This window comes from Acomys russatus, chromosome 14 (assembly GCF_903995435.1).
Source record: "Acomys russatus chromosome 14, mAcoRus1.1, whole genome shotgun sequence".
NCBI lineage: Eukaryota > Metazoa > Chordata > Mammalia > Rodentia > Muridae > Acomys > Acomys russatus.
Genome location: NC_067150.1, coordinates 54,505,308 through 54,520,909, shown reverse-complemented (window position 1 = coordinate 54,520,909; position 15,602 = coordinate 54,505,308). Strand labels below are relative to the sequence as shown.

The 15,602-nt window shown below is 42.1% G+C and overlaps 1 protein-coding gene across 2 annotated transcripts in view; it reads left to right on the top strand.

The window, feature by feature from the left end:
• The window catches only part of Map2k5 (mitogen-activated protein kinase kinase 5), a 223,863-nt gene that overhangs the window by 46,236 nt on the left and 162,025 nt on the right, over nucleotides 1–15,602 (top strand). For both annotated transcript variants that reach the window (XM_051156630.1, XM_051156629.1), the window contains exon 8: nucleotides 7,218–7,282. In XM_051156630.1, the coding sequence (XP_051012587.1) occupies nucleotides 7,218–7,282 (65 nt within the window). The remainder of the gene's footprint in view (nucleotides 1–7,217; nucleotides 7,283–15,602) is intronic.

The following is a 15,602-nucleotide window of genomic DNA, read 5'->3' as shown; positions in this document are numbered from 1 at the left end:
GTGACCTAACCCAGCCAGGGAAGGGCAAACAGGCCTTCAAGCTACTTATTTTTCACTAATTTTGATTCAAGTAAATGGACACTTCTGAAGTAGTATAGTGCTTTTCAACACTCACTGGTAAGTGAAGCTACCTACAGGGCTGCAATCCCTCAGCAGCAACATAAATGCGTTTTAATGTTTGTTACAGTGAACCCCTTTGATAGCCTCGCAGGCAGCGCCTGTCCATTGCGATCAGGCCTGCCTATTAGGCTCTATTGACTGAGACATCTGTGTCACTGCAAATAAAAGACTCTTATTGATTTTCTTAACTGCTGCTCACTTCCGTCCGTGTTTCGAAGGCTGAGATCTTAATTATCTCAGATGCTTATTCAGTGCCTTCGCACGCCGGCCTCTCCAAGCCTTGTTGGCATTTCATGAATCAAGGACTCGTAGTGGAGCCTGTCAAGAGGACAAAGACGGCCCTCGCGCTTCTCCTTCAGTGGCACCTGTAACGTGCGCCTAATAGATGTGCGCGTCCTGGGACAGCATGTGAGCAAGTGCTTCTGGAAGTCTGGCACACTGTCTTGTGAATAGTTACAAAAAATTGAGTTGATCTGGTTCTGATAGCCTGTCAGCCAGTGTGTGTGAACTCAAGTCCATAAATGCTCTGCGTACAGTGGAAAAGAATCTGGTGTGGCATGTGTGTCTAGTCCTGGTAGTCTCAAATTCTGTGGTAGACTGTGCTTGCTAGAGGTCAAGCCCAGCTCCTCACACATGGTGCCATACCCTCAGCCTCCAAATGTCAGATAGCATTTACCTATGACTTTTACCTCAAAGCAGCCAAAAAGTCAGCACCCGTATCCCCTGTGCCTGTCACGTGTGGAGAACCAGTGTGAACAAAAGCTGAAATACTGACCCCAGGCCGTTTATATATCTTCAGCGTGCTTATATTCTCAATACTAATTACAATTTATGTACAAGTCACTTGAGCTTTTCAGCTGGAAAATATATTTCAAAATAGACATAAATTAAGAAGTTTTAACTACATTTATTCAACCTAGGCAATAGAAGATAGCCTGTCAAACAGTCTTCTTTCCAAAGTGAAAAACACTTCTTTCTCCTCTCTCTTTCTCTCTCTCTCTCTCTGTCTCTCTCTCTCTCTCTCTCTCTCTCTCTCTCTCTCTCTCACACACACACACACATACACACACACACACACACACACCAGCATTCTGAAATGCCCCTCATGTTTTGACAACAAACATAGCCCCACAAATCTCGTAGTAGCGTCAGTTATGAGGGTCTCTTCAGTGGGAGATTGGCACAGCAATGGTTTTTGACACTTAACTATTGTTTATTGCTTTCTCTTGGGACTATAGTAGCCCCACAGTAAACAGCATGGCAGTTTCTTGTTATTTTTAGTGACAAGCTTATCTTATGTTTACTTTTACTAAAAAAATAAGTAAACAAAATAGATAAATAAAAAAATGAGAGACAAGGGCATTGCTCCTCCTTATGCTTTCAAAACATCTGCTCATCCAAATTCCTCCACTGGTGCTGTTAAGTAACTGACTGAGAGCGAGACTGCGCTGTGAGGAGATAATGCAGATGGCGTAGGCGTCGGTGCATCTCAAGGCTGAGCACTGACACCATTTGATATGGAAGATGTAAGTCACATTTAACGATACTTGAACAGTTGATTTTATTTTAGTGGTAGTTTTATTTTAGTGGTTTAGGCTCTCAAGCATTAATAATGATTTGCCTTACCACTAGCCTCCACTTAGATTTCATAAAGAATTCATATTAATCATTAACAGAAAGGGACATGATTCTTCAAGATAATCAAATATTGACAGGTTAGAAATAGCTTTCTGCCTGGGTTCATTGATATAGGTTATGTGATATAAATATTTATTTCTTTTCTGTCACTCAGAGTAAATGCCACCAATTGATTCAGCATTGATAGAGTGTCAACAGTTCATAAGAAACATTTGACTGGCTTGTGTTTTCCGATTAGTCTCTGCTCTATAAAGTGGGATTTACTAAATCTCCCCAATTGTCTGCTCATAGAGTGTGACGCCTTCTCAAACCATTATTGCTTCGATTGTGAAGCGAAGGTCTCGCGCTAGGACTTGGTTCTGTCAGGCCTTTACATATAAAATAGAATTAATTGAGCATTTTTATCTTAACGATTTATAAGTGATACATAGTTACTCTCTTTAACATAGGCAGACACTAAACAAATAATGTATTCTTTGCTAATCTATAATTAAATTCCTTTTCATCGTCCCCATTAATTTCATTAATATGTTAAATCAAGAACCACTTAAAAGTTTACCTTTCATCTTTGAGTTGTAGCCGTTCTTTTCCTGTTATCATTTTATGGTGGAAGATTCCAGCTTTCCAGCTTAATGAATAAATCAAAATATATTTTTGGGTCTGTTTTATTGACAGCTGTGAATCAACTTGCTGTGGTATTTTTTGAGAACATTTTCCTCCACTCAGAGCCCAGTGTGGCGTTGTCTGTCTAATGTTGGCTCTGAGTTTGCAACTGAAAGAGCCCAGAGGGTCAATTCAGAGGATTTTATAAGACAGCCACTTGTCACTCCACAGACCTGTGACTTCTACCTCTGTGTCTCTAAAGTGGTTTCTCTGCCTTGTGCTGTTTGGTTTTGTAGAGGAAGTAACTATATTTCCTGCTCCTGGTAAGCCCAGTCAGCGCTCCAGGAAGTCAGGCTGCAGTCGGTCCCTTTCCTGCCACACCTTTGTTGCTTCCAGAACATGAGATACCTTTAGAAAAGCCCCCACCCTGGAAGGGGAGGGACCTGCTGTAAACCCACCTTAAAAGCCCAGGCTGTGCCGCACGTGCAAGTCTCCTGTTCTAAATGGTGCGCCAGCTCCTTCTTGAGCACTGAGGCAGGAATGAGGCTGAGTATAAGTCACAAGTGCTGAGCCCTCTTCCTGCCTGACCTAGTGCTGGCGGCTGGCGCTGCTTCTTTCCTGCCTGGGCCGTATCTCTTTTAAGCAGGATGGAGGTACTGTCAGTCATTTGCTTAACTTCTGTGGCTTTCCTTTCCTCTTTCCTCACATCTATTATTTTGCTTCTTATTTGCATTTTAAAGTTAAAACAAGGAAATTCAAGTATAATTAAAAACTGGCATCTTTATTGAGTTAAAAAAAAACCCCTCAGATCTTTACAGTTTGAAACCTATGTGGTGTGTGTGTGTGTGTGTGTGTGTGTGTGTGTATGCACATATGGAGGTCAAAGGCTGACCCTAAGTGTCCTACTCGATTGCTGTTCACTTTATTCTTTTGAGACAGGGTCTCTCACTGAACCGAGAGCTTGCTATTCTGGTTAGCTTGCTGGCTAGCAACCTCTGGAGATCCATCTGCCTCTGTTTCCCGCCTGGGGTTGCAGGTGTATGCTTCATGCACCATTTTTATGGATACTGAAGATTTGACCTCAAGTCCACACACTGACACTGGTTAGCACTTTGCTAACCAGCCATCTTGCTACCACTTGAGCTATGTGTTTTGTTAGTTAAATTTCCTTTCTTAAAAACAAATGAAATTTATTTTGAAAATTACCTTCTGGTCAGTGGTTTGCCTGTTTCTGCTCAGTGACCATTAGCAGAAAGCATGTCCCCACCTGCCCCAGAGGCGGATTACTGATGGCTACCATTGAACTAGAGTACATTTTGACAATTTATATAATGAATTGGGTTAAATGGTCTTAAAATGCTATAAAACTGTGGTTTTTATGATACTTGGTCCTATCGTAGTCACATGAGTTACTCTGTGGGCTTATAAATCCTACCTCCATTTCTCAGTAAACAAAATCTCTTTGCTTCATTTTGAAAAGTTGATTTAATGTACTTTATCTGATTATGATAGGGAAATGCTCTTAGCTGTTTTTTTATAGTTTTATATCATATATCAAATCCTCAAATCCTTAAATTCAGTTCATGAGCTTCAGTAGCCTTTGTTTTTACAGTAGCCATGTAGCTTACAGTATGCTATGCTATGAGAACCGTGCAGCTTACAGTATGCTATGCTATGACAGCCGTGCAGCTTACAGTATGCTATGCTATGAGAGCCGTGCAGCTTACAGTATGCTATGCTATGATAGCCGTGCAGCTTACAGTATGCTATGCTATGACAGCCGTGCAGCTTACAGTATGCTATGCTATGACAGCCGTGCAGCTTACAGTATGCTATGCTATGACAGCCATGTACCTGTAGTCCCAAACCAGGGGGGAAGGGGAGGAATCACTTGAGCCTAGGATTTCAAGACCTTGTCTCATAAAACAAGCAAATAAAGCCTGTACTTTTAAAAATATGAGAAATAAAAACAGAAAATTCACAAGCAAACAGAAAAGGAACTGATAAAGATATGTACATATGTATCAAGTTGTTTATTTATTTAGACAGGGTCTTGTATAGCCCTAGATAGCCTCTAGCTCACTATGTAGACTAGGCTGACCTCAAATTCATAGTGATCTTCCTGCCTTTACCTCCCTAGTACTGGGACTAAAGGAGTGTGCCACTATGCCTGGCAGTTTTATTTATTTCCATTTATGCGTGTTTATGCCTGCTTGTCTGTATGTAAACCATTTGCATGGACTACCTACCTAGGCCAGAAGAAGGCATCAGAGTCTTCTGGAACTAGAGGTACATGCAGTTGTGGACCTCCCGGTGTATGTTTGGGAACAGAATCCACGTCCTCTGTAAAGCACAGCAAGAGTTCTTGACCATTGAGTCATCTCTCTAGCCATTGGTATTTCATAATATTAAAAAAAAAAAAAAAAAGCTATCAACTCATTGGCTGGGCCAAGGCCTGCAGACCTTGAAACAGCGTAGACTTTTTGACCATTTCTTGTGGATATAATCTTTACAGTAACACACTTTTAGAACCTACAATTCAGAATCACTTCCATGTTTATGGTCTTGTGTACTCTTCCTCATTATTGGGGGGAATTCCTCAATTTGGCCTTAATTTTTAGCTCTCACTCACATACACATGTCACAACAGGCTTTGCCACCTTCCTTGTGAGGCTCTAAGCTCCTCTGATGATGATGTAATAAAGCCTATTGTTCCTAATGAGGTTGACATGTGGGAATACTGGCCACTCCTCTTTTGTGCGTTCTGTTGTGATTGTAAATGGCCAGAGACACCCATACCTTGCCTTTTGCCTGCGAGAGGACTTGATCATAAATGTTAGTCCTTCCAGAACCCAGGCCCTCCATGTCATTTGCCTGCATCCCACCTGCCCTTTTATCCCAGGGCCACCAATTCAGAATTTGTAGACTTGACCAAGTGAAATTTCTCTCTCCGAGACATTTACTTCGAGCCACAGTGAGAATGTATCTTGTTAGGCAAGTTAATGGTGCAAATTAGTTTGTTGGAGGCTTGTTTAGATTAGCCAGAGGAGAGTGCTCTCAGGGAATTGGCTTGGTAGCAGCTCGGACCTGCCAGCGGACACTGCTGTTTATGAACCCTTCATCAATCAAAGTGAAGCAAGTGGCAGTCCTGCTGGCCTAGCATCTCAGGTCACTTCTTAGGCTGCTGTTCTTAATGCTGTTGGAAAAGGCGCCATTTAAGTCCAGAGTGATGTGGCTTTCTTTCCTTCAAGCTACATCTTTACTACAGGGTAAAATATAATTTTATTACATTAGTAGTTTAAAGGTCATGAAAAACAGGATTGTCCTCAAATAGGGAAACAGTTGGCAATTTTTCTGACTTGTCTGCCAGTATTTTTTTTCCCACTGACCTTAAATATAGCAATTAGCTGATTGTAAATTGCATCAATCAGGTTGTACAACAATTAAATCTGGTGCCGAATTGACGCCTACACATGAGTCTGTCGATACTCTTTTAGGAACTGGCAAAATGGCTTGGCAAGGAAGCTGTCGCTTTCACTTGCACCACACACTTAATTATCACAGTCCTCTGAAGCTTCAACTGCAGAAATGTATAGAAGAAAACTATTTCCCTTGATAAATGAAGCCCTTGCTTTATTCAGTTGGTGGAAGTTTAGAACACAGCAAATATTTAAAGCTTTACTATAATAATGGTCCAAAAGAAAACTATTATTTTCCAAGTGATATTGAATTAAGGACTCCATCTATTTTCTGCCCAATGCAAGGCAGTGCAATTCCCTGGAAATTGATTTTTTTTTTTTTTCAGGGCTTACTTTCCCCAAGCTTTAGCTATATGGAAAACAATACCTTTATTAAATCTACTTCCTGAATAAAGTTGGCAGTTAATTTTTAAGCAACTGTATCAGTGCCTACAGAATTACTGAATATATCAAATAGAGTCTGACTAGTCTTAAAATCATATGATAAATGATTATTTAGGGAGTCCCTTAAAGACTTGAAAACATTACTTTGTGGGTGCCAACATAATTTACCTGCCATTCATGATTAGAGACAAGAGTGGTATTTTTGGTATAAGTTTTGTAGAACTTAGAAAACACACATGCTGTCTCGTGTGTTAAGTTATAGGATGGCATTAGTTGGTATCACATGCATGCTTTGTGTGTTCCCTGTAGGCATGTAATTGGCATTTACCAATCAGCATATGATTTCTATTAAGCTATTTCTATGTACTAACTTATCATTTGAAAAAAAAATAAAAGCAATTATCTACTCTAGGAAACTGATAAACATTTTTCAGTTAGTTTGCTCAGTGTTAATTATAGGGTCACCTGGGGAGGTTTCAGGGACTGGTTTATTTACACAGCCTGCATAGATTACTAGCCGTGTATGTGTGTGTGTGTGTGTGTGTGTGTGTGTGTGTGTGTGTGTGTGTGTGTGTGTGTGTGAGAGAGAGAGAGAGAGAGAGAGAGAGAGAGAGAGAGATATCATCCCAGGCTTGGCTTGGTCCTATGTGAGTCACTGCTCGGCATAAGTTCTGTGCCATGGTGGGGACCGTTTTCCTATCGGTATCTCTGACCTGACCCTTCTGAGCTATGTTACATCATTCCATTTTGACACCTTTTATCAAACTTTAATGAAATGACCCAGGCAAACAAATTGTCATTAAACTTTCCATCACTTTGTCCCTTGGTATCGTCTTTTATAAATTGGACAGCAAATGTTGTATTGATCCTCTCGTTCTTGCAGCTGAACTTGGAATGACCCAGCCTGCTTGTTGTTTATGGCCCAGAGTTGCTTTCCTTGACGTTTCCATCCACAGCATGACACCTTTTTGTTTTTCTTTCTTTCCTGTGGAGATGAATGAACAAGACATACGGTATCGAGACACCCTTGGTCATGGCAACGGAGGCACAGTCTACAAGTGAGTAGTCATTCCGTTTAAACTTCCTGTTCACTTTGCCGAGTGCCGGGGACCCAAGCACCTCACGGCAAAGGGTTTGCATGGCCACCACTACTTAGATTTTATTTCCACATTTGACGCTGGAATTCTGCAAGGCAGCTTCTATTTTCTTGGGAGTTGCCTGAAAATGCATTTATATTGCCTTTTTAATATTTCCGAGTCTGCATCTCCCCTGAGGGAGTGGCTGCTAGTCCACCATTAGCAAGTGTGCCTTTTTACCAGCCTGAAGTTTAGCGCATGCTTCTCTCTGCTCTTTAACACCATTACTTACTATTATTATTTTTTTGAAACTTGTTCTCACCTTGTGCTCGTCCCTTGCCTGTTTACAGTTATGCCCAGTGGAAGGCAAACTTTATGAATGCTATTGCTCTGCCCTGTTTTGACACTGTTATTAAAAAGCCTTCTTCCTGTTCTGTTTCCCTCTCTCCTCACCCCACTTCCCCGAGAGAATTTCTACACACACTGATGAATATGTTAAGTTAGAAAACTCTCCCAAATTCCAGTTGCAGTGATCTTACCCTAAAGGAGTGTTCATTTTCATATTAAAAAATGCTAAGCATAAAAAACAGTTCTCTCGACAGGGAAGTCCCTCTCACGGCAGTGCAAAGTTTAAACTACATAATGTAATATGTGGCACTTAATAGTCTGCAATGGTGTATGAAAAATATTCCACTAGGAATTAACAAATCCATCCTCTGTAAGAAAGCCCTCGGGGCAGCAGAGCTTTCCTCCACACACACCAGCCCCACGTTTGTGCCATGCTTTTACCGTAGATACTGTAATAGTAAAAATAATTGGGGTTACAACAGAATTAATTTGTATTCTGATTGGGTCCTTGTGAGCCCAGCACATCCTTGTGTGCTGATGCCGCCTTGGCGTGGGATTGGACATGGAGTGAAGTCCTTCGAGTCATCTCATCTTGTCACCTCCCACAGGCTTCGGTCCCCCAGGGGCAGCCAGGATGTGGGGCTTCCCCAAAACATAGTTCTTTAAGAGCATAAGCCAAGCTTGGTATCATATGCATGCCTGCAACCCAGCCCTTGGGAGGCAGAGGCAGGCAGATCGCTGTGAGCTCCAGGTCAGCCTGGTCTACAGAGTGAGTTCCAGGACAGCCAGAGATGCAGTGAAACTCTGCTTCCCCAACAGCAGACAAAACAAACACACATGCTTTTTTTTTTTAGCTCTCCCAGTCCTCAGGATGCTGGGACAGGAGGATTGTCAGGAGTTTGAGGTCAGCATTGGCTTAATGGTGAGTTGATGGCCAGCATAAGCCACAAGAATGTGACCATGTCTCAAAAACAAACAAACAAATAAATAAAACAAAAAGAAGACAATATATGTTCATCTCTTAGATTCTTTTTCCTACAGACAATTTAATAAAATAAAGTGTTAGTCTGAAATTAAGTCCTGCCACAATGAGAATCAGAGACAAATTTGCTTTGGGGGCTAGAATTGAGCCTCGGGCCCAGGGTTCCTGAGCTGCACCTCCAGTACAAATGTTAAAATTTTAATCATCTGTATAATTGTAATACAAATATAAAAAAGAATGAAGTGTATGGGGACATACAAATAACTTGCCCATTTTCCCAAAGGAAGATTACAACATGAAATTATGATACTGTTGCTTCAAAAATATTTTCAATCATGATGAAATATAAAATTTATCATCATGGCCATTTTATACATTCTTTTGTTTTTTAGGACAAGGTCTCACTGTGTAGCCCTGGCTGGCCTGGGACTGCTAGAGATCCACCTGCCTCAGCAGTGTGCACCACCATGCCTGACCCTGTAAGCATTTTTTTTCTTTTCTTTTTTTTCTTTTTTTTTTTTTTTGGTTTTTCGAGACAGGGTTTCTCTGTGTAGCCTTGGCCATCCTGGACTCACTTTGTAGACCAGGCTGGCCTCGAACTCACAGTGATCTGCCTACCTCTGCCTCCCGAGTACTGGGATTAAAGGCGTGCGCCACCACGCCTTTTTAATGTGTGGTTTGGTAGCATTTAGTACATTCCCGTCCCAAAGCCACCATCGGTCCCCTCTATCTGCAGCACTCTCTTACCTTGCCGAGCTCCCCCACTGAGTGTCCCTGCTAACGCCATTTCATTGTTCTTAGCCCCAGAGCTGGGCAAGGAATCTTTTCATTGGGACTGACATGTCTAAGGGACACTTCAAAATGTCTGTACCACAGGTTCCCCTTAGCGGCATGCCATTCTAAGCCTCTCCTCAGGGTTCGCTCAGCTGCCGTCATCCACACTCAAGGTAGTCTCACAGGTAACTGTCTGGACAACAGTTGCTTCTGGAAGGTGAGCGGCAGTGCCGTAATAATGGAGTACTTTATTCAATAGTAGATTTCTCATAAAATCTCCATGTGTCCTGTTGCCTACACGAGTCTTTTTCTTATTTTAAATTATAATTTATTCACATTACCTCTTGATTATAATCCTCCCACTCTTATCTTTCTATTCTGTTACTTGTATATTTTGTTTTGAAACTGGATCTTGCCACATTGCCCAGCCTTGTCGTGAATTCCCTAGGTCAAGCAGTCCTCTTGCCTCAGCTTCCTGGATACAGATGTGTGCCACTGCAGTTGGTCCATCTCTGGTTCTTAAGAAGAGAGTCTACGATGCTCGAATGTACCACTGTGGTAGATAATTGGGCCTCATTTCTGGCCTTCAGTGTGCAGTGTCCTTGTAACAGTGACTTTCAGTTCTCCACAGAACAGTGCTGCAGTGACCAAGAACACAGGGTTCACTTTCCTGAAGCCTTTAAGGAACACTGTTCGATGTGTTGTGATTGGGTTTCTCTTACACCAAGTTTACCTTAATAAGGTTTACTATAAAAATTGTGGGCTTTTTTTTTTTTTCCAGAAAAAAATTATTACATTAGGGCTATGCTACATAAAGTAGATGAAGAAAATATTGGAACAATCCACTCATTGGTAACAAAACTGGCTAATGGATCTGTTTAATTTTTTTTCCCTTAGGAAATAGAATAAAGCTAATAAGTGCACATCAGAACGTCTGATATTTCAGGCTTTTCGCTTCGCTTGTTAGGATGCTGTAAACTTCAAGCGTTCTGGTTCCTCGTGTAGCTGCAATGTATATTATTTATAGTGGGCACATTTTCATCATTCCAATCTAGATATTTTCGTCAACTGGCAGCGTGGAAGCCAGCCCTAGACCGCTGGGCCCAGTGGTAGTGTGGCTTCTACGTTCTGTCTTGTACTGGGCTAGTCTCTGTGTTTTCCTAAGCGGGTGCTTTTAGTTGGTATTTTTTGTGTTACTAATTTGAATCCTAAAGGACATTGAGATTTGAAGTATAGCCTAAGTGTAGCAGGAAGGCAAGTTTGGCTTCGTTTTCATTACTCCTTACCCATCTCTGGAAAACAAATTTTTATAGGAAAGACGTGTTTTATTTCCTGACTCACAGTGTACCTCAAAAACGCTATAGCTATAGCAGGCAGTATGTGTTGTAATTAAGTTGAGGGGTCTGAGTTTGGATTTTGTCACTAACTAGCTATTTTTTATATATAGCCTTCTGCCTCAGTCTGTCCATCTGTAGAGTGGGGATGCCTGTCTTTTTAGATTGCTGTCCATTTAAGTGAGATGATCCACAGAATGCCGAGTTGGCACTTTTCCATGGTGGTAATGATAGTACTGGCAGCTCATTTTGAGAAACATCTATAAAAACAATCTCAATCATATTTGGACTCAGTTAACTAGGAGAAGTCTTCACTATGCTGCATGTTATAGTTTTTCTGCTTTCTAATTATCCCAAGGATAAAACATTATTATGTAATATTGTCACACTGTGATTTTCTGAAAGCACCACAGTACTTGCTCTTGTGTCACAGTTTGTTTTTAGGTTGTCACAGGATGGCTCATGTAGTGTAAGCATGTTGTGCCACTGGGAAGGGGGAGGCTCCAGTGTGTGTAGTCGTTCATTCAAGGCACGAGGCTCCTTGTCACTCTTTGTCCCCTCTGTGCTCCTCCCCTAGGCAGTGCTGTTTCCACAGGTCAGGCAGTGCCTATTGTGTTTTTTAGCATTCCAGGTACTGTGCTAAGCACTGAATGGCTGCTTGGTGCTTGTTGGCTGAGATAAGGATCGGGGGAGGGGTTCAGTCAGGTTTCCGCTGGCTCTTTAATTGCAGCCTTCCCTGTCTCCCTAGTTTCAGAGGCTACATAATTGGTTTAGAACATTCACCTAGCAGGGGTGTTTCCAGACTGAGGACAGCAAACTGGTCCCTCCTGTCCCCTTCTCTTAGACAGTGTATGACAGTGAAATCAGAATGATTGGCAGGTGCGGTTGCCGTGGACACACCCTGTGGTTCCAAAGCTGACACAAGGCTTCGGATGGAGCTGCTGGAGCTCCAGCTTCGGCCATGGATGCTGAAGCCTTGGGACTCCACTGGGCTGCCGTAGCCAGCAGGCACCCAAGCCACCACAGCCTCGTTGCTCTGGGTTTGTCTGTTTCCTAATGGAATTCTTCTTCTTCTTCTTCTCCTCCTCTTCCTCCTCCTCCTCCTTTTTTCAGGATTTCTCTTGTAGTCCTAGCTATCCTAGACTCTCCTTGTAAAGCAGGCTGGCCTCGAACTTACAGAGATCAGCCTGCCTCTGCCTCCCAAGTGCTGGGATTAAAGGCATGTGCCACCGTGCCCAGCTTCCTAATATAATTCTTTAAGCCCAGTCTTACACTGTTAGTGCTTTGATCATGAGTTCCTGTCTCAAGGTGTCAGGAATTAGTAGTGAATTCTCTATGTCCAATTCCTTCCTGCAGTACAGTGAAGAATCTAGTCTGGATATTGGGTAAAATTTTCAGTGACATAATAGGTAGCATATATTCCACCCAGATTGAATATATATCATTATTTTAGATTTTATCTAGAGACAATAAGAAAAATAGAAGAGTAGTTCTCAGAGGTTTGGTTTCTGTTGTTTCATTTATTTTAGGTCCTATTCATTAGGCACTGGGTTGGGAACAGTCCCGGGAGGGAGTAGCAGAGAGCAGATGACTTCCTACGTCATCTCTTGCCCCTGTGATCTAACTATAAAGCCAACTAAAATAAATGTGTGCTTAGAAGTTGGCATTCTAAGCCATCATTGTAGTAATGTTATTTACTTACTGAAAAACAATTTCTGATGGGCATTTACATAAATTCATGAAAATACATGAGTTGTCTAATTAAATGTTCTTTAGTAGGCAAAATATTTCAAAACCATAGAATTCTTAAAAACAACAAAACTGGCCTTGATGGTGAGGATGCAGTCATGGACTGAAGGGCACTGTCTTGATTGGCAGCAGGCTTGATAGATGAAATGTTGTCCGTGGGTTGCAGCCCCTTTGGGGGCCGAAGGACTCTTTCACAGGGGTCACATACCAGATATCCTGCATATCAGACATTTACATTATGTTCAGAACAGTAGCAAAATTAGAGTTATGATTAGGGGTTGCCTCAACATTAGGCACTGTATTAAAGGGTGGCAGCATTAGGAATGTTGAGACCCAGCAATATAGACTGTAGGTTGGAGGCATCTTTTACAGTGCAGGTCTACTCTATGAAGTCCGCACAATAATAGCATTGCCTAAATGCAGCCATTGTTGAGTGAGGCATTGAGGTTGGTTCCAGTGGAATCTACTGTTCCTGAAATTGCTCATTTAGAACCACATGGTACCCCAGAAGCTTTGACTTCCTCTCTCACCAGCCAGCCTGCAGGTGTCAAGTGAAAGCAGTGACCCTGCTCCCTCATGCTCCCACTGACATGTATCTCGTATATTAAAGGTAGTTTTTAAATGGTTTTGATATTGACCTGAGAGCCAGGGTGCTTGTTTGATTTATCTTGACCTTAAATTTCCAATGAAATGAAGAGCATTTTCTTTGCAGCCAAGATCATATTTTAAACAAGCAACAAGACACTGTCCTAATGTAAAATTAAATACTTACATATGGCTGGGTTGCATTATGCTATCACTTGGCAAGCAGGGATATTAATGTTTTCAGAAAATCAATGAGTATTTGTCAAATAAAATTAATTATGCATGCTTCCCCTCTCCCCTGCCACACTCACCGTTCTGGGTTTGTTTCCTGCCGTAGTGTGTCGTGTATGCATCAGAAGCTGAAGGACAAGCCTGTGCCTGAGCCTCCCGCTCGACACCTTTCCCACTGTGGCTCCTCCACCCGTGTGTGTGTGTGTGTGTGTGTGTGTGTGTGTGTGTGTGTGTCGTGCTCATATCCATTATGGCAATGATGGATTATTGGCATCTCACCGACATGACAGGGTGTCACAGGTCGCTGAGCAGGACTTTCAGACTATGTTTCCACTCGAATTAACTATTATTGAAATAGTTTATTGAGATTGAAGTATTGATCTTTTTTTTTCCCTAAACGTAGCTTAAGGGAAGGAAGAGGAGGCAGTTGTGTTTTTGAAAGACACTAAATTTCATTTTTTAAAATCTCATTTATTTAGCCTTTTCTTCTTCCAGTTTTATAGCCCCTATAGTTTTATTGCTTGGAAAACGGTATCTTGGCTTTATTTTTATGACAGTATAATTATACTTCAGAAATGCACTTGATTACTATGGGTAACAAAATTGTTCTACTATATTGGTTTGGCCAATATTGCTATACAAACAACTTTTCAGTCAATTGAGTCTGGTAAAAAATCAATATATTATGGCAATATTTCAAGTAAGAATTTGCTGAATCTAAATGTTTTAACACATTCTCTTTCAGGAAAAATAATTTTGAGATAGCAAGACTTCTTTGTAATATTTTATGTTAATGAAATGCTTTGTTTATAGAGAAATTTCAAGTCCCAGCAACAATGCTTGTGCGCAGGTGCAAGCTTGCATAGCATGCATCTGTTAACGGACGGTAGGAGAGATGCTGCTCCCACCTAAAGGCAGTTCTCTGGCTATGTAGGAGGCTGTGACAGTGGAGTGTGACTCTATCCTGCAGCTCACCCCCTTGACATTCATGAGGGTTTTTTTTTTTTTTTTCTGTGAAAGTTGACAGAGACATGAGTTCAAAGGAACAAAACTGGGGAGCTAATGAGGACTTGGTAGTGCGCCTTGGTTGACCTGCAAGTTCTGAGCATGTGTGGTGTCAAGTGCCCCATGTGCTGAGAGACACATAAGTTCTGTCCACAGGTGAAACAGGGTCTCAGGCTGGACAGTGTATCTGTATGTGTGGGGTACCGGCCCTGGAGGCATAAGGGACAAATCAGGAAGAGCCTCGTGGAGAAATTGATACTTTATGGAGTTGGCTTTTACCCCATTTAGAGAAAGTAAAAGGGGTCCATGGAAGCGGCTGTTGGCAGGCCTGGGCAGTTGGCTGTGTTCTGAAGGCTAATTGCATTTCTCCAGTATGTGTCTGAGTCATATTCTCTCCCTGATGTTTTCCTGCTCTGTGGTCCTCCCCGCAGGACATTCATGTCTGGGTCATCTTGGTGGCAGCCCTCACAGTGCCTGGCCTGCTGCCTTGTCTATAGTAAGCACCAAGTGTTTTTAAAACCAACCTGCAGGGGCAAGGTCTTCACACAGGGTAGCTCTAGAGCCACCTATCATAAACAGAAAGATGTGGGCATTGCCCAGAAGTGTTGAGAAAAGGACTGTCCCTTAGACCTGGGCATAAGCTGACTCCGTAGATCCCTCTTGAGTCTGAGAGAGCTGGTAAAGGGCCTCTGAATGTGACACCAGCAGCCATAATAAATATGCCAGATTTGTTTGGGTTTGCTGTTAATTTTTATCTTGTTGAATATTCACTTATTCACTGAACTACTACACAGGGACCACTCAAGCCAAAGCCCTGCAAGGGGCACAGAGGTAGTCTAGGCCAGTCTTGCTGGAGCACAGAGCTAGTTCGCCTAGGCCAGTCTCGCTGGAGCAGAGGACTCTCTGGGAGAGGGGATAGGTGGGCAGGGACTGGGCACACCAGGACTTTAGATCTGGTGAAGGGGCCATAGGTTCCTGCTTTTTACGAGTGAGGAAGAGCATGGAGGGCTGAGTAGCATGCCGAAGGGCAGGAGCACATCTGGACTAATAGCTACGGGTGCTTCTTCTCAAGCCGGGGTTGTCTGTGTCGTTTTTTATCTGAACTTTATAACTTTTAACACAGATGCTTTATTGATGTGAAATAGAAATTAATATAAATCAATGGTGAACTGTGTCCAGTGGTTAATTGTAGAAGATTTCTAATAATTGCTAACACAAGGACCCTCTCGGCCCACAGTTGCACAGCATGACTGGCTGCTAGTCTGCCCTACGGGTCTCTTTATTTAGCAAAAGT